Source organism: Schistocerca nitens, chromosome 5, assembly GCF_023898315.1.
Source record: "Schistocerca nitens isolate TAMUIC-IGC-003100 chromosome 5, iqSchNite1.1, whole genome shotgun sequence".
Taxonomy (NCBI): domain Eukaryota; kingdom Metazoa; phylum Arthropoda; class Insecta; order Orthoptera; family Acrididae; genus Schistocerca; species Schistocerca nitens.
In genome coordinates, this window is record NC_064618.1 from 274,255,466 (window position 1) to 274,280,758 (window position 25,293).

Sequence of the window (25,293 nt, forward strand, 5' to 3'; positions counted from 1 at the left end):
CCCTAAGTATTTAGTTGAATTTACAGCCTTAAGATTTGTGAGACTTATCGCGTAATCGAAATTTAGCGGATATATTTTAGTACTCGTATGAATAACTTCACTTTATTCAGGGTCAATTGCCACTTTTCGCCACAATAGAGATATCTTATCTAAATCGTTTTGCAATTCGTTTTGGTCATCTGATGACTTTCGAAGACGGTAAATGACAGCATCATTTGCAAACAATCTAATAGGGCTACTCAGATTGTCTCCTATGTCGTTAATATAGATTAGGAACAACAGAGGGCCTATAACAAACCGTGTTCAATGACTCTGCGCCAGTGGCACTGACATCAGTGACACTGTTGTTATTGTGCAGTGTGTGCTGTTCTTAACATAAGTTAGTTTAAGTAGTGTGTAAGTCTAGGGACCGATGACCTCAGTAGTTTAGTCCCTTAGGAATTCACACACATTTGAACATTTTATCGCGCAGTGAAGGTATTGATTGCATTTTGCCACTGGTGTACTTTATGTGTGACCAGAATGACTTTGGGTTTTCTGCTAGATTCCGAGACAGTGTTTCGTTGCGGAAATTATTAAAAGCATCCCGCACTGAAGTATGCGCTATATTTCGAATTTCTACAAAACTTTGCCAATCTTGGAGATTTTGCGTTCTTATGGTAGGCTACGGTAGCCTACGGTAGGTTTACGACTCTAGTCACATAGAATACACGTTTTATGGAAAACACACTACTAACTAAAAAAAAAACACATTTTTAGCACCAGCAAAAGTCGAAACATAACCTATTATTCGCTGCTGCTGTAAAAAGGCATCTGAGGTTTGCACTAATACCGAGACTGTAACTACATACTTCAATAAATTAAGATGAAGATGTGAAACATCCATGTGCGTAGTGGAACAATAAACAAGTGTCCTAAGCAGAAAACTGTTTAGTCCTCTTAATGCTGTCCAGAGTTGCACAAGAGGAGCAGGGGTGGGTAGCGTGGCGGTTGTTATGGGATGATGGGGTGATGTGGAGAAGGAGAAGAGGAGGGAATGAGATTGCCTGCTAATTTGATCGAGGTCGATATTCGTGTGGAACGATTTAGGGAACCCCATTAGAACCTAAATACAGCTGAATGGTAAGGAATTGTACCTCACCCACGCAGAATACGTGCCCAGTGACTACCACCTGCGCCACCTGGTTCGGATTTTTAACGGCGATACCAGGTTAGGGGAGACCCTGCTCACGCAGCGTTCCAGTGCGTGTTACAGCAGCGCCCACGCACAGCAAGTAGTTGCCTGGTTGACCACCAGGGGCGTCCTAGCCGGGAGACGCGTCCCACGCCGCGCGAGGATGCGGGCCGAGACTTCAGTAGGCGCCCAGCCGTCAGGGCGGAGACATCGTGTGTTCTGTCTGTGGTGCCCGCCGGTCAGTGAGTCGGTCTCTGCTGCCTGTGCCACACCGTGCATGCTGGGCTCACCCCGGTCTGCGTATGCGAGTGGGATCCGCGAGCTAGTCGTGGAATGACATATGAAGGTGAGAATCAAGTAGCTGTTGCCCGGCGCGGGTGCAAAATTTGTTTTTCTCACTTAGTACAATTAAGAACCATTTTGTTGAAAGTGTTGGTGAGAAGCAATTTCTCTACCATACTTTTCTGAAAGAAAGCTTGTGCTAAATAGAAAAATTTTTTTTATAAATGGATACACCATCCACATGAATCTGAAAACAAAAAATATTTGCAACCGTTGTAACGTTATCGAATGTTTGTCCTTGCAGAAGTGTTTATAAAACTCCTTTGCCGTCTGGAATGTTAAACTGTAAAATCATACTTCAGGTCTAATTTAGCGTGATCAATGCTCGTAGCTACTGTGGCGTGGCGGTGCTCTGTACTACTGAATCTGTAGCGGGAGATGAAAGTGAAAACGGACGCCGCGGAAGATGTTTTCGCTAATTAATATTACTGCGGTAGTTTAGTTATTTACTATCTTGAAGCTATAAGCACTGTGTGTATACCAACATTCAATGTTATGGCTCTGCGAAATTATTTTTTTTTGTCGTCATTTGAGCAACAGAACTGTTAGAAGCTCTATGAGCTGTTAGAGGAAATTCAGTTCTTTTAAAAAGAAAACAAATTCCATTGCTATGTTACTTAGTTGTAACAAAAATTTTGTTATTCAGCAAGCACGTGTTTTGCAGAAGCGGAGCCAATAATCCAACAACGTGCTAAATCGAAATTGTGATGACAACAGGATACTGGAATAATTTCTGGTAGTTTATTTTATTAGCTATTTATATATTTTTTTAAACCGATTCTGACTGTTAACGTTATTTCTGTTATAGAAGTCAGGTCTTTGAGGTTTCAAAAGGAACTATAAATTCCTACTTATATTTTGCTAAAAACTAATGCTAGTATTTTCAGTTGTACGACACTTGCTTTGTTTTCAGGCTTGTCAAGAAACTGAATGAAGTAGTTATTGACGTTGCAAGCGTAATAGTAATTTCGGTTCCAGTTCTTGAATTTTATCCGTAATAAGATAATAGCCCGTGTGTTTCCCTTTTTTATGAATCAATTCTTTGACGGATACGTAATGGAGGTATTTCTCCGCTTGTATAACATCTCTCTGTGACGTTGCCATGACCTTAGGAAAATACTAAATTATAAAACTATCGAACAGCCCATGATGTGTGCTGTTTTCATTTGGCAGGCGGTAATTCAGTAACGTGTTAATATACGGAAAAAATTTTCAAGCCACTTGCAACATCACGTAGTTAGGACTTGCATGTATTGCGATGTGAAAGCTCTCTCCTCTGAGCTGTACATTTTTCTCTGAGAATCTCCATCGCAAGACATTGTGCTAGTAGGTGTTATGTTTTTGGTGTCTCACTGTTTATAAAAAATCGATATTTTGTATTGTTGCCTTTTCGGAACACATAAACTGACGAAAGAAATAGTTTGTCATGTCGACTGAATTGGACAGTATTGAAGCGTGGCAGAAACGGATGAGTTGCCCTTCATTCATCGTTGGATCAGGTGTAAATTTTTCTGGGTGTAGGCAGTGTTTGGCGACAGTGAACGATAAAACAATATACTCAAAATTAAACACAACTGCTGCCTCAGTCACTGTCTATTAGTTACTACAGTTCTGTTTTTTTTTTTTCCTTTGTAGGATTTCGATTCCCCCCCCGAAGGGGGCGGGCTACCAGCAGCTTAGTACGCCGATTTCAGCCTACAGAATTTTTTAAACATAAGAAGAAATAAAAAAAGGCTATAAAACGGTGACGTTAAGTGTAAAACGGTGGAAAGTTGAAACATAAAACAAACGGTGGGCGATGATGATAAAATACACAGGAAGCAGACAGGGAAAATAGTAAACAGACAATTAAAAAACACTGCGACAGTCTGGATTCTGTTCGCAAGAGATATAAAAACCACACCCGGCGACAGCATGATGCCCTTTCGCAACACTTCGGAAAAGACGCACAACACTTAACAAATCACTGGGAACACTACACTAAAAATTCGGCACGAAGATGACGCACCACAGGCAAGGGCAAATGGGGCGGGGGGATACAGTCTTCTAAAAAAAAAAAAGGATGGGGCCCCTCCACGCCCGCACCAACGTGGTGACCAAACCAAAAGTTCTACTGTCACCTCCGTAAAACATGTTAGTTATCTAGTAAGTGGATCACAGGATGCTGGGCTGTGATGTTGTCCGTGCGTCTGGGTAAGGCTACGCATTAACACGGTCCATCAGGTGATAGATAGTGGACGAAACGCGAGTGAGGGTAGCGATTTGAAGAGCAGAGGGAAAAAAGTGCCATGGCTCGTGCCGTGGAAAAAAAAACCTCTGCGACAGTGGGATGGGTAGTAAGAGCAGTAGTGGCTTACTAGCTGCGATAGCTCATGCAAGGTTGGATTTGTTAGTATGGGTATCATGCATCATTACCGTGACAAGCGATGGCGATGTATCCCAGTGGCTGCAGCTGCTACATTCCTGGAACAATCAAGATCGTTATACAGTAGTGGGAGATCGGCCATAGATCGTCTCACTGTGTGGGGGATGTGTGGAGCTTGTTTGCATGCGGTGTACGGTACGGCTTCCCTGTGTGGTGCCAGTTATTCGGCAGTGTATTTCAGCTGGATATCCAGTAATAGCGTCTGATTAACAGGGGCTCGCCTGTGCCGTTATGTTTGCGTATGCGTGGCCATAGATGTTATGCCCTTACAAGTATGTCTTTTGGTCTTTTATGTTTCCATCAAAAGACATACTTGTAAGGGCATAACATCTATGGCCAAGCATACGCAAACATAACGGATACAGTCTTCTGATAACGGCGACGTGTTTATTGAAACACAGGCTTCATTGAAATTTGGGTAGAAGTGGTGGGGAAAGTGAAGTGGTCGATGAGAAACTTGCGTTACTGTCGAGCTACTTCCGATAAGTGCTTCTTCGGGGAATAAGAATATGTGAATGGGAGTCTAAGCGTGTTTCTTCCAGTGAGAATGGGTTGACTGCGTGTTCAGATCTGTAGGCGACTTTTGAGTGCGGCCAGCAGAGCCGAAACCCATCATTAGAGAGCGTGCGCTGACCACGTAGTTCCCGACCTCTCCGCCGATCGGAAAGTGGCGCTCTTGACCGCTCAGCTGTTCGCGGGGCTGCTCGTGGGCACAGGACGCAGCGCATACCTGACAACGAATTCTAGTTTGGTTCTACATCTATATCTGTACTTTACAAATTAAAAGTGCGTGGCAGAGGGTACGTCCCACTGAAACAGTTATTTCGGCTTTCTCCCTTCTCATTCACGTGCGGAGCCTGGGAAAAATGATTGTTTAAAGATCTCTGCGCGCTGTGATACGTTTAATCTCGCCTTAGCGATCCCTGAGGGAGCTATGTGTAAGGGTTTGTACATTCTTAGATTCCACACGTAAAGTTGGTTCTAAAACCTTTCTAATTAGGTTTTCGCGGGATAGTTTGCATCTTTACGCTAGCGTCTGCTAGTTCACTCGTTTCAGCGCCTATGTTACACTCTTCTTTTTATTAGACTCGTGCTGTCCTTTATATTCGTTCAATTTTATTTGGTACAAGTCCCACACACTTGGGCAATACTTCAGGATGGGTCGTACGAATGTTTCAGTAGTTCAGGATGGTTCGTACGGATGTTTCGTTTGCCATGTTCTCTGCAGACATAATGCGTTTCTCTAGTGTTCTACCAGTGAACCTCTGGCTGGCACCTGTTTGACCTATGACTGAAGCTACCTGATCGTTCAATTTCAAATCCCTACAAACTGTTACATCTAGATTCTTGTATGAAATGACCAACTCCAATTGTAACGCATTGTATTTCAGTGTAGGATAATATGTCGCGTCGTTTTGTGAAGTGGACAGTTTTACATTTCTGAACATTTAAAGCAAGCTACCTATATTTTAACCTCTTGGAAATCTTATAAAGATCTGACTGAATATCTGTGCAACTTCTTTCAGACAGTACTTCATTATCCGAAAAAAATTTATGTTATTAGTATTGTCCGAGTTCATTAATATACAACACGGACTGCGATACTCCTCCCTCGGCTACGCCCGAAGTTACCATTATATCTGATGAAGATTCTCTATCCAGCACCGGTAAAACTTGCTATGTCCTTCCTACCAATGAACCCTCAGTGCAGTCAAATTTCGTCTGAAACGCCAGACGACCGTACTTCTGATAATAAACGTAGATGAGGTACTGAGTCAAATGCGTTTCAAAAATACTGGAAAAAAGAGGGTCGACCTTTCCTTCAAACTACAGAGGTTGAAGATGAGTATATTACTAAACCCTGGAATGTAGGTTACCTAACTGGACCTCAAAATGGATACTTTATAAATTGATTACCCCCACGTACAGTTGTACTGGATACTGGATAGTAGTACTGGATACAAAAAAAAAAAAAAAAAAAACCTTACTGCACCTTGTCCCATGGATTTCGGTATCATCTAAGTGTGAGTTGGGTTTAATGTGACCGATGTATCTGGAATCTAATGTATATGAATGAGTCCTCCTGTTCGAGATACCTCATTAAATCTGAATTCAATACAGCAAGTAAATGTCAAAGTCACTGGACGGCAGTTTTAAGGATCACGTATGTACAGTTCTTGTAGTCGGTTGCGACTTGTGCTTTATTCCAACTACTGGACACGGTTTTCTCTTCGAGGGATCCACGTATATTATGGTTAAAAGAGGAGGTAACTCAGGCGCAAATTGAGAATCGAATCTGTCAGGGATTCCATTGGTCTAATAAGCTTTTTTTCAGTTTTAACGATTTCAGCTGTTTCTCAACACCACTGACACTAATATCTGTCACTCATATTTTTAGTGGCACGAGAATTAAACTGAAGAAAGACTCCTGGCTTTTCCACAGTAAAGAAACACTTGAAAACGGAGTTAAGCATTCTGATTTTGTTTTCGTCACAACTTCATAAACAATTTGTATCCAGTACTACTGTACGGGGGGGTAATTAATTTATAAAGTATCCATTTTGAGGTCCAGTTAGATGACCTACATTCCAGGGTTTAGTAATATACTGCCTCAAAGAAAAAATTCGAGGTTCCATTCATATACTCCACTATCTTCAACCTCTGTAGTTTGAAGGAAAGGTCGACCCTCTTTTTTCCAGTATTGTGCGATGTTTTAGAATTGTCCAGTTGGAAACAGATAGATGCCGGCCGAGCGGTTCTAGGCGCTTTAGTCCGGATCCGCGCTGCTGCTGCTGCGGTCGCAGGTTCGAATCCCGCCTCGGGCATGGATGTGTGTGATGTCCTTAGGTTAGTTAAGTTTATGTAGTTCTAAGTGTAGGGGACTGATAACCTCAGATGTTAAGTCCCATAGTACTTAGAGCCATTTGAAACACACAGATGTGCAACGCGTCAATGTAAATTCTTGGAATAAATCGCTACATACGAGTAATACTGTTGATAATTTTGTTTTTCCACATACGGAAATGTGTGATCATTACCGGTTTTTGTTCTTATTTGTTATGCCGGTATTAAAATACTGAAATTTCTTGCCTACATACCACGTAAGGAATTAAGACATTTCACTGTCAGTCTTCAACTTACTGATATTAATAAGGTTACCTGTTTGGACAAGTAATTACCGTGTTCAGGTCGCTGTTAAAATCAAGTGTCATAGCATACTGCGACGTGCACCTGCAACAGAATCTGTTGTGATTTTCTAAACTAACGCCGTGAATTAACAGTGATCTGCAGACGGCCATCACTTACCGAAACTGAGAAAACCACACTGTGGTCTTCTGCGATCGACCATAGTGATCGACGTTTGAAAGTTATTGTCGTTATTTGGCACTGCCATAAGTTATTTGCTGTTTATTTTACTGCAAATCATAAGAGCAGTTGGATAAAAATACATGCAGGTTAGGATTATAGTCATTGTATTAACGTATACCTTAACAGCGCATTTTGTTATTCGGAAACATCAACGACCCCACATGCTATTAAGAATACGGTTTCGAAGAAAGAGTTCTGTGAGTGGTGATTATGTTCCTAACCTACGTACATTTTTATTCAACAGTAATTACGATTTGCGGAAAGCAGAGGGCTATGCACTGATGAACGTGTACAGTCACGGAAACATTCATGAGAAATTGTGGAAATAAAGTATGTTGTGCTTTTCTCAATGGAGAAATACGCAAAATATGAAACAGCAGTTCATACCTACAGGAAAGAATGCTGAAGGCGACAGTTCCTCACGAAATGTGTAAAAATAATATTTGATCAAATGCTTTTTATTATTAGCCCAGTGCGTTCCAAACTACTATGTGCTTGAAACTTCCTGGCAGATTAAAACTGTGTGCCCGACCGAGACTCGAACTCGGGACCTTTGCCTTTCGCGGGGAGGTAGGAGACGAGGTACTGGCAGAAGTAAAGCTGTGAGTACTGGGCGTGAGTCGTGCTTCGGTAGCTCAGTTGGTAGCGCACCTGCCCGCGTAAGGCAAAGGTCCCGAGTTCGAGTCTCGGTCGGGCACACAGTTTTAATCTGCCAGGAAGTTTCATATCAGCGCACACTCCGCTGCAGAGTGAAAATCTCATTCTACTATGTGCTTGTCTCCAAAATACATGTTTACAGTTGTGTCTAGTGAAATGTGAATAACAGGCACCTGCTGTTTATAGACTTTGTTCACAACGGATGAAGTGGCAATTTATAAACGTATGTTAATCTTCTTAAAAAATGGCTCTGAGCACTATGGGACTCAACTGCTGTGGTTATCAGTCCCCTAGAACTTAGAACTACTTAAACCTAACTAACCTAAGGACATCACACACATCCATGCCCGAGGCAGGATTCGAACCTGCGACCATAGCAGTCCCACGGTTCCGGACTGCGCGCCTAGAACCGCGAGACCACCGCGGCCGGCTTAATCTTCTTAGCCGCGTAACATTTAAAGATATACCGGTAATCTTACCATAGATTTAAGGTTCTAAGCGTATTATTTGTTTGTGTCCACACACTTGTGAGTTGATATGTCAGTGACATTAGAACGTAGTTTAGCTCGTGCAGTAAAATGCTTGTGATCTTCACGTAATGGATATTAACTGAATGAATTATATTCAGGAAAAAAGATATTACAGCTCAGAATAACAGTGTTGCAACATCGAAACTTCCCTTCAGCAAAAGCAATGTTTATGAGACAATGTAATAGAACATTATAGTAACGAATGCCGTCCGCTGCCTGATGGAAGCTTTGGAGCGGCCTATTTCATGTGGTGTGATATCGTCTTCCTTCGACCACTGAACTGACCGACACATAGACAGTTGTAGGAGGACCTCTATAAATTAACGTCGACTACTAATCGCTGTGCAACTTGACATACATCGCGTTGGAAGATCATTGGTAGAAGAGAGATAAGTGATCACTGACAGGGAAAAATCTCAGGGCGAACTAGGACTGAATCATATATTTTTGAATTTGTTATATGGACTTAGCCACCTATCCAGACTATGTTGTACTCGTAGTATGCACGTACAGTTTGTTAGAAGAGACCGAACGGGTCTCCAGTCAGCTGTTTTCGAAGAGTTAGAAACAGTGAAATCGTGTGGTGTACAGCTGATACTGCACATGACTTCCTTAACTGCTAAGTAAATGACGTTTCATGATCCGCTCCAGTTCTTCTTAATTTAGCGCAGATTTGTGCAGGAGCGTCTGAAAACTAAAAACACTGTGTTCAGTGCACATGATTTTCAAGACGTGAAGCTAAAAACATGATGTTAAGTAGTGCATGAGTTTCAAGATATTAATGTTCTGTACAATACATGAAACTGAAAACATGTACATTCAAACAATGTTGTCTCTGACCGCTACAGAATGTTAAGTCAGTTCGACGGCGTCACTGTGGTTTTGGTTAAGAATTTTTACGTGAAGCACCACATCTTCAGTGCATGTTTTTTGTCTATAAAGTATATGTCATAACTGTCACACATACTTTTCCAGTGAAAGGAACGACCTAAATTAAACTTCAGTACTTTTATCAATTTCAAAAATGTCAAATGTGTGTGAATTCTTAAGGGACCAAACTGCTTAGGTCATCGGTCCGTAGACTTAACTACTTAAACTAAATTATGCTAAGAAAAACACGCACCCCCATGCCCGAGGCAGGACTCGAACCTTGGACCAGAAGGGTTTTTCATTTGCACTCACCCACACCGCTCCCAAAGAAGTCACTTACAACTAAAGATGTTGAGTGTTGCAACTACTTCATGCGGATGTGAAGCACTTCAGCCGCAAACGTATGGTAAATAAGCAAGACATTAACCATAAGAAATACTGTGTATGCATACCATGTCAGACTGGTGACCGCAGGCTACAAAAAGCGCCATATTAACTTGAGAAACACCTAAGCAATGTTGTATTTGTGTGTAAAGGAATAAGGATGATTAAAAGTGTTGCATGACATGTGGACGAGTGTCAAAGGATGTGTGAAAAATTTTAACTGTCAGATAAACGAAAGGAAAATATATGCCAGATTTGTCTGGGCAACGTAACTAAATAACGTCAAGATCTGCTTTTCAGAAGCAATGTTGTATCTGTGTGTAAAGGAATAAGGATGATTAAAAGTGTTGCAAGACATGTGGACGAGTGTCAAAGGATCTGTGAAAAATTTTAACTGGCAGATAAACGAAAGGAAAATATATGCCATATATATCCGGTAAACGTAATTAAATAATGTCAAGAACTGCTTTTCAGAAGCAATGTTGTATCTGTGTGTAAAGGAATAAGGATGATTAAAGTGTTGCATGACATGTGGACGAGTGTCAAAGGATGTGTGAAAAATTTTAACTGGCAGATAAACGAAAGGAAAATATATGCCAGATATATCCAGTAAACGTAATTAAATAATGTCAAGAACTGCTTTTCAGGGGGAATGTATGAATAACTTTTAGCTCCCTACATAATGCTTCCAGGGTGACAGTAAAAATGATAAATGAAATCGTTGACTTACGAGGAATCATTCTCCATTTACCTGTTTGAAAAAAGGGAAGGAAACAATTTATTCAGCAGTTCAACTGAAAGCTGTTCTGTTATTCAGATTCAGTAGCTAGAACGTATATGTTGTTGTTGTTGTTGTGGTCTACAGTCCTGAGACTGGTTTGATGCAGCTCTCCATGCTACTCTATCCGGTGCAAACCTCTTCATCTCCCAGTACCTACTGCAGCCTACATCCTTCTGAATCTGCTTAGTGTATTCATCTCTTGGTCTCCCTCTACGATTTTTACCCTCCACGCTGCCCTCCAATACTAAATTGCTGATCCAGAACGTATACATACGTGGGCGTGAAATATCACATGATTTCGGGAGATTGATCATAGGTAGCTTAGTGTCGAACGCATCAACATAGGACAGGTACTTCAAAAATGGTTCAAATGGCTCTGAGCACTATGGGACTCAACTGCTGTGGTTATCAGTCCCCTAGAACTTAGAACTACTTAAACCTAACTAACCTAAGGACATCACACACATCCATGCCCGAGGCAGGATTCGAACCTGCGACCGTAGCAGTCCCACGGTTCCGGACTGCGCGCCTAGAACCGCGAGACCACCGCGGCCGGCTAGGACAGGTACTACTCCACATTTAAGGTAGTACTGTTCTGTTTATTTTTTATTCATCTGCCGTGCCCAACATTCTTGGTAGCTTAGCTCTGCTTTTCGAGAATTTTTTCTTTGGTAAGGAACGATGCAGGCTACGTAAATATGATTTTAAAGCGCGATGATGGGTCTTCTTTGGCGGTGGAGTTCTTAGCTGGCTGAACTGAATTCACCTGACGTCAATCATAAATAAAAACTCTTTCTCTTCTTCATGCATGAGAAGTACAATGTAGAGGACTGGGTCAGTAGTTCCAGATACACTGAGCGCTTGCGTGTGATAGACTGGAGTGGAGCATTATATCGAACTAGTCCTCGGACTGAAGACCATGGCAACATGCAGAAGAACTAAAGTACATGTATTTTACTCGGTAGTCAGTAGGTGAGGAATATTTGTTTATGAATTGCTTGCTATGAGTGGACCCCTGTTAGACAGATTTTCTAGGTCATAGACTAAAGCCGCGCGGGATTAGTCGAGCGGTCTAAGGCGCTGCAGTCATGGACTGTGCGGCTAGTCCCGGCAGAGATTCGAGTCCTCCCTCAGGCAAGGGTGTGTGTGTGTGTCCTTAGGATAATTTAGGTTAAGTAGAATGTAAGCTTAGGGACTGATGACCTTAGCAGTTAAGTGCCATAAGATTTCACACACATTTGAACATTTTTCATAGACTAAAAGCTCCTCGTTCGTAGATTATCTCTACATGCTTCATTTCCAAATATTTTCTTGACAATTATCTCTTAACCGAGAGAGAGAGAGAGAAGTACAAGATTCACGTTTCCAGCTAGCTGTTTTTCTCACCTGTACATGGGATCTGCAAGTACTTTTAGGTTTCTAGCCTCGTAGCCCTTCTATACTTCTCACATTAATTGGTGGTGATTTTGTGTCATATAGATCAATAAGGAGACTTTATGGTCGAATTCAGATGTGTTTAATAAAAAAAGAAAAAAGAAAACATTGTGAACTTAAGGAACTCTAAAAAGTGAGTACGTTCCATTAATTTTGACAGCCGAAATAGACGTGTGCAGCAAGTCAGAAAAAAAACTGCCGGGAGTGGGCAAGTATCGTAGAAGCATGCTTTGCGGTATTCATGACGGGTTCTAGGCCGACTTTCACGCACAAAAATAAGAGTTTCACGAACGCTCAGAAACATTTAACAGAACCGCATTTGCATAAGGTTTATGATACAGAAGATCTTCAGTTTTTTCTTCTTCCAACAATAAGTATGTTACTTCACTCTTTTTGAGATGGTATTACCACATGTTCGCTTAATTAAAACTGTAAACCAGCTCCAAAATGTGGTGTAATTTCTTTTCAGTGTCGTTATCCACGCATTCTAGCACTTTTTATCACTCCTTGAACGTCTCCAAAAGGAGTTCTCTCGGGACGGATTCGCGGCGAAACGATCTCCGAAGTGCAGTTAATTGCCGACCGAACCATATTTGGCTCAAGGTGTGTGTAATTAGCGAAGCGACTATAAGGAGATGAAAAGTCCCCCGTAATTAGTTTTTAGGAGTCGCTTCGGTATGCCGTCAGCACTGCACAGCACGCGGTCCTGGGATAAGAGGTTGGTGGGGGGGGGGGGGGGGAGACTGTCTTCGCAATCAGCTACCATGACGGCACCAAAAATCGACGAGAGGCCGCATCATCGCTGCCGGACGCTCCGTCTTTATTTACCCCTTCCTCGCAGCGCGCATTTTTGTTCGCTTTTCCTCGCTCTCCGCGGGGATTATTATTCACTTCGTCACGACGGCCGGCCGCTCGCTGATTAACGCGCTCTGTCCGAGTCGGCGCGACGGACGGAGCAGGCCGCGCCAGTCAGCTGTCAGCCGCCTGGCGCGAGCGATCGCTTATCGCGCACTGCGCATGCGCCGACTGCCACGCGGCGTGAAATACCGATTAACTCTGTACCCGCGGCCGTTTCGTCGGCTCCCGGGCCACCAGTGCGCTCGTCCACTACCTGTCACTGTCGTTATCTGCCGCCGCACGACGAGGCGTTAAAACACCGCAGGTATAATTTCAACTAGTGTCCCCACGTAAACGATTGACTCTTGCTCACAGAAACGCAAAGTCCTCTCCACAGTTTGCAGGACGTAACGATTGTTGGTTATCTATGTGTACTCTAGCGGGTGGATCATTAGATTTTCGCCCTGGACTCCCCGGATTCAATCCCAGATATGCTGGGGAACTTTTTCTTTCCCTTGTTACAGTTCCTTCAGAGAGGGTCCAGGTCCTCACAGTCTACTGTCAAATGAGTACCGGGAATGCTTCCCGGGTTTAAAAGGTTATCGGATCGACGGGGCTGCCATCCTCCCCCTCCTACTGCCGCGGTGAAAATACACGGTGTATCAAAAAGGATTCCGATTTATTTGGCACTTCTGTATTTGTGAAACTAATAAACGTATACACTACTGGCCATTAAAATTGCTGCACTACGAAGATGATGTGCTACAGACGCGAAATTTAACCGACAGGATTAGCTTTTCAGAGCACTCACACAAGGTTGGCGCCGGTGGCGAGACCTACAACGTGCTGACATGAGGAAAGTTTCCAACCGATTTGTCATACACAAACAGCAGTTGACCGCCGTTCCCTGGTGAAACGTTGTTGTGATGCCTCGTGTAAGGAGGAGAAATGCGTTTCCGACTTTGATAAAGGTCGGAATGTAGCCTATCGCGATTGCGGTTTATCGAATCGCGACATTGCTGCTCGAGTTGGTCGAGATCCAATGACTGTTAGCAGAATATGGAATCAATGGGTTCAGGAGGTAATACGGAACGCCGTACTGGATCCCAACGGCCTCGTATCGCTAGCAGTCGAGATGACAGGCGTCTTATCCGCATGGCTGTAACGGATCGTGAAACCGCGTCTCGATCCCTGAGTCAACAGGCTGCGGTTACCCTTGAGGCTGCATCACAGACAGGAGCGCCTGCGATAGTGTACTCAAGGACGAACCTGGGTGCACGAATGGGAAAACGTTATGAATCCAGGTTCTGTTTACAGCATCATGATGGTCGCATCCGTGTTTGACGACATCGTGGTGAACGCACATTGGAAGCGTGTATTCTTCATCGCCATGCTGGCGTATCACCCGGCGTGATGGTATGGGGTGCCATTGGTTACACGTCTCGGTCACCTCTAGTTCGCATTGACGGCACTTTGAACAGTGGACGTTACATTTCAGATGTGTTACGACCCTTGGCTCTACCCTTCATTTGATCCCTACGAAAACCTACATTTCAGCAGGATAGTGCACGACCGCATGTTGCAGGTCCTGTGCGGGCCTTTCTGGATACAGAAAATGTTCGACTGCTGCCCCGTCAGCACATTCTCCAGATCTCGCACCAACTGTAAACGTCTGGTCAATGGTGGCCGAGCAACTGGCTAGTCACAATACGGCAGTCTCTACACTTGATGAACTGTAGTATCGTGTTGAAGCTGCATGGGCAGCTGTACCTGTACACGCCATCCAAGCTCTGTTTGACTCAATGCCCAGGCGTATCAGGGCCGTTATTACGGCCAGAGGTGGTTGTTCTGGGTACTGATTTCTCAGGATCCATAAGCCCAAATTGCGTGAAAATGTAATCACTTGTCAGTTCTAGTATAGTATATTTGTCCAAAGAAGACCCGTTTATCATCTGCATTTCTTCTTGGTGTGGCAATTTTAATGGCCAGTAGTGTACAATGAATATTGGTTTCGATGAACGAGAAATTCGAAAAGGTTATTTTCATACCTTTCCATAGGTGTTCAGTATGCCTCATAGAGATGCACGGCATATTCAATGTGGTATTCAAAAATGCTCCCACACTGCAGCGAGCCTGTCAGTTACAGACAGCTTCCACAGCTGCCGCTGTGCGATGTCTCAGTTCGTTCATTGTTGCTGGTAACGGAGGCACATAAACAGAGTCTCCAGAGATATAAAAACCCCCACGAGAAATAATCACATACAGTCAGGTCCGCTGATCTTGGAGGCCAGTAATGTAAGGCTGAATCACATCAGTCCAGTGCTACTGTCCCACGTACAGTAATCTTTGATTTAAAAATTCCCGCACTGGCAGAAGCAAATGTGCCCCATCCTGTTGGTAAATGAAGTCATTCGAATCGAGTTCTCAAGCATACCGAGATATGTGCTTCCACCTGTAACAGTGTTCTCAGCAAAGAAAAATGGAACATACAACTTTTCCCGTGAAACTGCATGTTGTTGTTGTGGTCTTCAGTCCTGCGACTGGTTTGATGCAGCTCTCCATGCTACTCTATCCTGTGAAAGCTTCTTCATCTCCCAGTACCTACTGCAACCTACATACTTCTGAATCTGCTTAGTGTATTGATCTCTTGGTCTCCCCCTACGATTTTTAGCCTCCACGCTGCCCTCCAATGCTAAATTTGTGATTCCTTGATGCCTCAAAACATGTCCTACCAACCGATCCCTTCTTCTAGTCAAGTTGTGCCACAAACTTCTCTTCTCCCCCAATCCTATTCAATACCTCCTCATTAGTTACGTGATCTACCCACCTTATCTTCAGCATTCTTCTGTAGCACCACATTTCGAAAGCTTCTATTCTCTTCTTGTCCAAACTAGTTATCGTCCATGTTTCACTTCCATACATGGCTACACTCCATACAAATACTTTCAGAAACGACTTCCTGACACTTAAATCTATACTCGATGTTAACAAATTTCTCTTCTTCAGAAACGATTTCCTTGCCATTGCGTCTACATTTTATATCCTCTCTACTTCGACCATCATCAGTTATTTTACTCCCTAAATAGCAAAACTCCTTTACTACTTTAAGTGTCTCATTTCCTAATCTAATACCCTCGCCATCACCCGATTTAATTCAACTACATTCCATTAATTTCGTTTTGCTTCCTTTCAAGACACTGTCCATTTCTTTCAGCTGCTCTTCCAGGTCCTTTGCGGTCTCTGACAGAATTACGGAGTCATCGGCGAACCTCAAAGTTTTTATTTCTTCTCCATGTATTTTAATTGCTACTCTGAATTTTTCTTTTGTTTCCTCTACTACTTGCTCAATATACAGATTGTATAACATCGGGGATAGACTACACCCCTGCCTCATTCCCTTCCCAACCACTGCTTCCCATTCAAGCCCCTCGACTCTTATAACTTCCATCTCGTTTCTGTACAAATTGAAAATGGCCTTTCGCTTCCTCTATTTTACCCCTGCCACCTTCAGAATTTGAAAGAGAGTATTCAAGTCAACATTGTCAAAAGCTTTCTCTAAGTCTACAAATGCTAGAAACGTAGGTTTGCCTTTCCTTAATGTATTTTCTAAGATAAGTCGTAGGGTCAGTATTGCCTCACGTGTTACAACATTTCTACGGAATCTTAAATGATCTTCCGCGAGGTCAGCTTCTACCAGTTTTTCCATTCGTCTGTAAAGAATTCGCGTTAGTATTTTGCAGCTGTGACTTATTAAACTGATAGTTCGGTAATTTTCACATCTGTCAACACCTGCTTTATTTGGTATTGGAATTATTATATTCTTCTTGAAGTCTGTGGGTATTTCGCCTGTCTCATACATCTTGCTCACCAGATGGTAGAGTTTTGTCATGACTGGCTCTCCAAAGGCCATCAGTAGTTCTAATGGAATGTTGTCTACTCCCGGGACCTTGTTTCGACTCAGGTCTTTCAGTGCTCTGTCAAACTCTTCACGCAGTATTATATCTCCCATTTCATCTTCATCTACATCCTCTTCCATTTCCATAATATTGTCCACAAGTACATCGCCCTTGTATAAACCCTCTATATACTCCTTCCACCTTTCTGCCTTCCCTTCTTTGCTTAGAACTGGGTTGCCATCTGAGCTCTTGATATTCATACAAGTCGTTCTCTTCTCTCCAAAGGTCTCTTTTAATTTTCCTGTAGGCTAGAACACATTATATTTTAGTCAGTCCCTCTCACGTTGTACAACTTCACGTGGTTGTTCGTACCCGATATTCTCACAATTATGACGGATCACCTTTGCATCTAAATGGAATGTTGCCTCGTCACTAAGCACTAAGCGTGGAAGAAAACTGTCAGCCTCCATCTCGCAAAGAACGAAATTACAGAACTCCACATGTTGTTGTTTGTCACCTTCACGAAGAGCTTGCTGTAACTGAATTTTGTATGGTTTCATATGAAAACGTCGACGCAACACGCTCCAGATGGACGTCGGTGGCAAGTTGAGCTGTCGAGTTGCACAGCGAACGGATTTCTGCGGACTCCTTGTAAAACTATGTCTGTGTCAGACGCTCGTGGACGGTCCGGCGAATTGCCTGTACACAAACAACCTGTTTCTCGGAATTCTTCATGCCGTCGTGTAATGCTGTGTGCTGTAGGAGAACACAAAACACTTTCTGTTGTCCCGACACCATTTTTATTAGAACTGAAGCGGGTGCACACTGCTGCTACCTAGCGGGAACCATGTAACACTCGAGAATATGCTGATTCCCACAGTACGTTGTTCGCGCACATGCCTCAAATAACATTACGATTTTTCAAAATCGGGTGATTCTTTTTTTGAGACACTCTGTATACTGCACTTTACTAGCAGGAAGGCCAACAGCCTGAACTCGAGCTTGTGGCACATATTTTACATTTACTTTAATTATGTATGTCTATGTGCAAATGAATGGTTTCGTCTTAATTCATTGTGATATCTCCATGGCCTGAATTACTGAACAACTGTTATACGCATCCTTAATGGCAACATTTTTAATTCACGTATTGCACCATTGTTGCTCAGTACGTGTATTTTATTTCTTACAGTAAGGTATTACGTTTGTTTTACATTACTGCAAACTGTGAAAAGTATTAACGTTTGTGTATGGTCGAGAGTTAAGCGAACACTCCTGTAATGACTCGTTCAGACGAACATCCAACTATTGCGGTGTAATCCCACATGTCACGAGAATGGCCCAGTACCTCACATTACAGAATATGTACCGGTCACGTTATATGCTCAATATAAAAACAAGAACGTTCGCAAACACGTTCTCTGTTGGTGCCGTCCGTCACCGGAATAACCTACCCTGTACTTTTAAACGCTGGGTTGCATTTAAGTAGAAGCTGAAGCAGTCCTTTTTGTCAACCTCATAACTTGACCACAAAAAATTAACATTCATGTCCTGTTTGTCAAACAGCAAAGCAAATGCCACAATTTTCTCTCAGTTAAGCTTCTTTATCTTTTCATTTTTCAATCACTCACGAAACTTCCTCCCACTCTCGCAATTACTTGTGTTCTGTCGAATTCACCACTCTCGTCCTCTCCCATCACATTTCTAAGGCCCATTGCTACCAGTGCCCTCAGTTTAAATCGACCTGCGTTATCTGTCCAACATACTTTTCACGAACCAATATAAACTCCGATATTTTTTCTTACAACATCTGCTATACTACGTTGCAGTTATTTCTCAGTGTTGTATGATATATTAAATGTAAGTTGATTTATGACATCTGTTTCGTTATGTACGTAATGTAGAGGGCGTCCTGAAAAGTAATGCCTCCGAAATTACATGTTTATTCTTCATATCTGCACATTTCCAGCCCCCTGTGGCTAGAGGACCTCGAATTGTAGCGTGTAACATGACGGTGTATGACGTAACTACGTCGGCGCGTGAGAAACAGAGTGCTGTAATCGAGTTTCGAGTTCGAAGAGTGCGTCCACACACGGTATCGTCACCTTCAACAGACCACAAACGAGCCTTGCGACATCTGCAACAATCAGACACCTGGGGTTCACTGTCATCGATTATTCTCCATACAGTCCCGACTGTTTCCTAAACTTACAAAGAACACTTTCGATGACTTCAGTTTGATAGTCTCTCGTTGGGAGAAATGTGTTCGTCGCTAAAGTGACTGTATATAGAAATAAATATGTAGACATGAAAAATAAATATGTAGAATGTTAATATAGATTATTTTATATATCAAACTAAAGAGTTTCACATAAAGAATTCGGAGGCAATGCTTTTTCTCACGTCCTCGTAAAATACGTTAAATGACGTTAGATGGAAGAGGTGGCTGATAGTCCTGTCTTGCCAGGAAAGGTAACTTTATAAATAAGGTGTGTGTCTGTGTGTGTAGGCATAAGCGTATGTGTATGTGTGTGTGTGTGTGTGTTGTAACTGTTATAGCTTTCGTTATGTTTATCAGTAACTTCTTGTTAGCAATTATTTGATCGTTATTTGTTAGTTGCTTTCTTCAATTAATGAAGCATATTTATTGAGCAAGGAGGTGCCAGGACTAGATTTCTTTGTAGATTATACGTACAGTGACGCAATATGTGAACTAAAAATGCTGTATTTAAGTGAGCATCTTCGTATAGCTCAGGCTATTGAAGGCGCTCAAATAAATTACGGCGAAGTGTGCTGGACAAATGATTTTCGGTTTCTTGCAGTTACACATAGATATAACCCAAAAATTATTAATATAATTTCACCAGCCGCCTAGGTAGATATACCAGCAACATTAAAAATCCCACAACTGATATTCTCTGACTTTATTGTTTACCAGAATTTGGAACGAAGTTGCTAGTGGGTGCAAAATACTCGACAGATTAAAACTTCCCTACCAACGGCCATAGTAGCTTTTAAATGCCGTTGAATGCGCCGTCTAAACTCAGTTATCGCTGCAGCCATTCGAGGAGCCAATGAAAAGCTTTGTTACCGATAAAATGTAACATAAAGGATACTGCTAGTCAGAACACCACAATGCTGCCAGGTTTGCATTGAGATCGTCTTACTGTTCGATTCGTTTCATCTATGCAATTTGCGTAAGATTAGCGTACCTCGGATGTAGATGTCTGTGGCAGTAGGAGCCACATATTGACGTCCTGAAGGTGTAAGACTTGCATTAAGAAAGGCGGTAACAGGGTCGACCGAATAGTGTAGGAATCCAGGTTCAAGTCTCGGTTTTACGATAGCAGATGCTGCTCACTGTCAGTAAACTACTAGCTCATGTCGATGGGGTGCTGCACGCCTATTTGATGGTAAATGTATTAACTTCAAACACGTGAACGTTATATTACAGGCTTAGAGCAGTAAATGCAGTCGAGCATTTACGATTACTGCTTCTCTTCGATGTGTCCTCTCCTTAAGCCTTCATATCCGCCCGTAGGCCTGGAACCTCGAAGAGGGCGGATTAAACAAGATGTATGTCGACGAGTAGTTACGTTCCCTCGTGCTCTGCTCCACGAGGGGCAAATTACGCGCCCTGTACTCTTTGCCAGCTAACAGCAGTGTGCAGAACTGCGGAACTGTCGGGCATAAATAAAACCCAACTCTGTAATCCCTAGGAAAGTTAGCACACTAAGTCACAGGCCAACTCCGCGTAGTTAATTTAACGGGTCATAAATATTTGGACTGCGCTAGAGATTCTTGGCCTCCAGGATGTAAATAAACTCACGAGAAATGTTGGTGCGGCGCAAGAAGTGCAACTCCCTACCCAAAAGATTGGTCAGGAGGTTACTTTAACTCCTCCTGACTGCCAGGTGAAACTACTGAAATCACTGTTAAATAAGAAATTCCGTAATCCTAACATGGGAGCCAGAAGGATATTACTTCGTTGAGCTTCATCATTTTTTTGTAAGGGAGCGTCAGCGGACACTTCTCTACCGTTGCTTACACACTTGAAAACAGTTAAAACAGTTAACTCGTCAACAAAATAGTTGAGCTCAACAGTACAGTGCTTTACTAACGGTTGTTGCGTTGAAGATACTGCTTGCTTACCGCCGTTCACACGTTCGTATCAGTTCACCCGGATGCTAACCTGTGACCCTTTAGTCAAACACTAAATGCTCATCACGCTTGAGCGAGGCTTTACCAGAAGTGTAAATATTGTCGAGTAGCACAAGATAATTATCCCGAGATACGTATGATCTGATCACTAACCATTTCCATGTTGGGTCCAGCACACGACAAAACGATTCATTGTACACTCCTAAATCCCAAAGAAAGCAGGGGTTGACAGATGTGAAACTTACCGAACTGTCAGTTTAAGGAGCCACGGCTGCAAAATACTAACACGAATTCTTTACAGACGAATGGAAAAACTGGTAGAAGCTGACCTCGGGGAAGATCATTTAAGATTCCGTAGAAATGTTGGAACACGTGAGGCAATACTGACCCTACGACTTATCTTAGAAAATACATTAAGGAAAGGCAAACCTACGTTTCTAGCATTTGTAGACTTAGAGAAAGCTTTTGACAATGTTGACTGGAATACTCTCTTTCAAATAAAATTGAGGAAGCGAAAGGCCATTTTCAATTTGCACAGAAACGAGATGGAAGTTATAAGAGTCGAGGGGCTTGAATGGGAAGCAGTGGTTGGGAAGGGAATGAGGCAGGGGTGTAGTCTATCCCCGATGTTATACAATCTGTATATTGAGCAAGTAGTAGAGGAAACAAAATAAAAATTCAGAGTAGGAATTAAAATACATGGAGAAGAAATAAAAACTTTGAGGTTCGCCGATGACTCCGTAATTCTGTCAGAGACCGCAAAGGACCTGGAAGAGCAGCTGAACGAAATGGACAGTGTCTTGAAAGGAGGATGTAAGACGAACATCAACAAAAGCAAGACGAAATTAATGGAATGTAGTTGAATTAAATCGGGCGATGGCGAGGGTATTAGATTAGGAAATGAGAGGCTTAAAGTAGTAAATGAGTTTTGCTATTTGGGGAGCAAAATAACTAATGATGGTCGAAGTAGAGAGGATATAAAATGTAGACTGGCAATAGCAAGGAAAGCTTTTCTGAAGAAGAGAAATTTGTTAACATCGAGTATAGATTTAAGTGTCAGGAAGTCTTTTCAGAAAGTATTTGTATGGTGTGTAGCCATGTATGGAAGTGAAACATGGACGATAAATAGTTTAGACAAGAAGAGAATAGAAGCTTTCGAACTGTGGTGCTACAGAAGAATGCTGAAGATTAGATGGGTAGATCACATAACTAATGAGGAGGTATTGAACAGAATTGGGGAGAAGAGGAGTTTGTGGCACAACTTGACTAGAAGAAGGGATCGGTTGGTAGGACATGTTCTGAGGCATCAAGGGATCACCAGTGTAGTATTGGAGGGTAGCGTGGCGGGAAAAAATCGTAGAGGGAAACCAAGAGATGAATACACTAAGCAGATTAGAAGGATGTAGGTTGCAGTAGGTACTGGGAGATGAAGAAGCTTGCACAGGATAGATTAGCATGGAGAGCTGCATCAAACCAGTCTCAGGACTGAAGACCACAACAACAACAACACACATTAAAATATTACTAAATCTCAAGAAACCATGGATCACAAGGCGACAAACTTATTTTTCCTTACCAAAAATTCAGAGTCTAACGTCATTAACGATGTTTCCGGAGATTTTATGGAATAGTTTGAAATATGTGACTCATTTTTGCCGGCCACATGGTGTATAATGCACCGAAAACCTGAATTTCGCCTCGTTATAAGTTCCATAACGACTACTAGGTTTTCATTAGTCAAAGAGGACAGCCACGTGTTAAATTAGTGGAGTCAGGTTTCTTGATATGAATCACCGCAGCGGCGCCTTTGGCAATGTCACTAATATTAAAATTAGACACCTCCACTTCTACCCGTCGCACGGCCAGTTAGATACTCGTCCGGTTAGCAATCACTTACTGTGAATATCAATCGACAGGCGTGTTGCGACATAGTCGGAGCAAAATTCACACTGATCCTGGAAAGGTCATTTGTATTTAATCGAATTACGGACCACAATATTTTACACTTGGTTATTAATTTCGGTCTGTGATGACCCATTTCGAGACCAGAGCACAAAAAAACAATTTTCCATTTTCTTAGATCTTGAATGCAGGCATCACAGACCGAAATTAATTATCTGCTGTAAAATATTATGGTCTGTAACTGGAAAAATATGAAAAGATCAGATGGAGTTCATGTACTATTAGGAATAAAGTATTATCTTGTTGTTTCGTAGGTCATGAAAAATTATGTAAAGCGATAAAAGATTGCTGTACTATGATTTCCGTGACACGCTATTGCTACTCGTATTTCGCTTTCATTTAAGATCGTGTATACAAACTAGGACTGTTGTAATTAGTGAAAATGACCACAGACTTCGCTGCTGTTAATAAGGTGATTTCCTGTTAGAAGGTAACCAGAAAAGAAAAGGAATTTACTTTTTCGAAAATAGATCGTTGCTTAAGGACCACTGAAGTATTTTTGAAGCTACATCTATGAAAACTGGTATTTGACCTCGCTTAGAAATAAAAAAAAAAAAAATACGTGTCCACTGGTTTTGGACATTTAACCCCATAAGCGAGTGAAATAGGGGATATAAAGTTGTATGAAATTATTACATTATCAAACGTTTTCAAAGCTGAAACTATAAAAATTTGTATTTGGCTTCTCTGTTAGAAACAAAAAGAAAGACTGTTTCGTTGTTTTTGGAAATTCAACCTCTTAGGGGATGAAATAGGGGATGAAACGTTTTTTGAAAGTATGTTGCTGTTAAGGCAATTTTCAAGCTAGACCTACGAAAATTGGTATTTGGTTTCTCGGTCAGAAATAAAGGAATACGTGTTGCAGCATTTTTGGAAATTGAACTCACATGGGGGTGAAATAGTGGGTGAACTTTTTTTAAAAATAATTCGTTGTTAATGGACCACTAAACTAGTTTTGAAACTGTACCTATGAAAACTGGTTTCTAACCTCTGTTATAAGTTAAAAAAAAACGAATGTCACTGTTTTTGGAAATTCAACCCTAAAAACTAGTGGAACAGGGGATGAAAAGTTGTATAAAATTATTTCATTATCAAAACATTTTTAAAACTAATTTGATGAAAATTTGTATTTACCTTCTCTGTTAGAAATTAAGACAAACGTGTTACACTGTTTTTTGAAAATTTAACTCCAAAGGGAGTGAAATAGGGGACGAAAATTTTTTATTGAAATATTTCATTGTGTTATAAAATTTTTAAAGCTAAATCTATGAAAGCTGCTATTTCACTTCTCGATCAAATATAAAGATATATGTGTTGGAGGATGAAAGTTTCTATGTAAATATCACCACAAGAACGCAAAAGACATTATTAACAAAAATCTTGGGACTCCAGTAGACAAGAATTGCTTTGTAGGCAGAAATACATTGCGAAAAGCCTATGCTTATATGGCCTTGGTTAGCGTGAAAAGTTTAGAATGTGTTGTAGTTTGTGAACAATGTAACAATTCGATAAAAGAAAAACGAAAACGACCTGTGCACTCCATATAGGCTACGTGAGCGAAGCAGCGGGCGCTAAGCCAGTAAAATAAATAACTGATAAAGAAAATTGGCGTACATAAATACAGTAGGAAACGGATGAAGTCAAGTACTCCGTCAAAAGCGTCTCGAAGAACAACTCCAGTTTTACCGACTAAAGTGGCATTTTTCCACAGTGCATCACCAGTTCCCTCAACGTCACCCCGACCGGAACGCGCCCGCGAATTCTCCAGCGCCGTCCACGCGAGCTCCAGTGGCGAGGGGAAATCGATAGCTCCGCAGCCGCCGGTTCTGTCTGAGGTCCTACTCCGCGAAGCCGCTAATCGAGGGTTGAAGGGGGCGGTAACGACAGCTGCTGTGCCTCACACTGCGCATTTCCCACCTTCTCGTTCATCACTGTCTCCCAAATTCCTGTACAGCTGTCGTTGTTGGGGACTAAGAAACTCTTGCTGTAAACACCATCTGTAGTACTGATATAGTACGCTGAAGAGCCCAACAAACTGGTCGCGTTCTCGCTTCCCGAGCCCGGGGTCCCGGGTTCGATTCCCGGTGGGGTCAGGGATTTTCATCTGCCTCAAGATGACTGGGTGTTTGTGTTGTCCTCATCATTTCATCATCATTCATGAAAGTGGCGAGATTGGACTGAGCAAAGGTTGGGAATTTGTAAGGGAGCTGATAACCGCGCAGTTGAGCGCCCCACAAACGAAACATCATCATCATCTTCAACAAACTGGTATAGGCATGCATATTCATATATGGAGGTATGTAAACAGACAGAATACGGCGCTGCGGTCGGCTACGCCTATGTAAGACAACAAGTGCCTGGCGCAGTTATTACAACGGTTACTGCTACTGCATTGCCAGGTTATTAACGTTTAAGTGAGTTTGAACGAGGTGCTATACACGGCACACGAGCGATGGGACACAGCATCTCTG

At 42.2% G+C, this 25,293-nt stretch overlaps 1 protein-coding gene across 1 annotated transcript in view; it reads left to right on the plus strand.

The window, feature by feature from the left end:
- The first annotated feature begins 1,383 nt into the window (after nucleotides 1-1,383).
- The window catches only part of LOC126259434 (uncharacterized), a 178,848-nt gene continuing 154,938 nt past the window's right edge, over nucleotides 1,384-25,293 (plus strand). Inside the window, exon 1 of the mRNA XM_049956245.1 lies at nucleotides 1,384-1,520. Coding sequence (XP_049812202.1) covers nucleotides 1,515-1,520 — 6 coding nt within the window. The 5' untranslated portion in view covers nucleotides 1,384-1,514. The remainder of the gene's footprint in view (nucleotides 1,521-25,293) is intronic.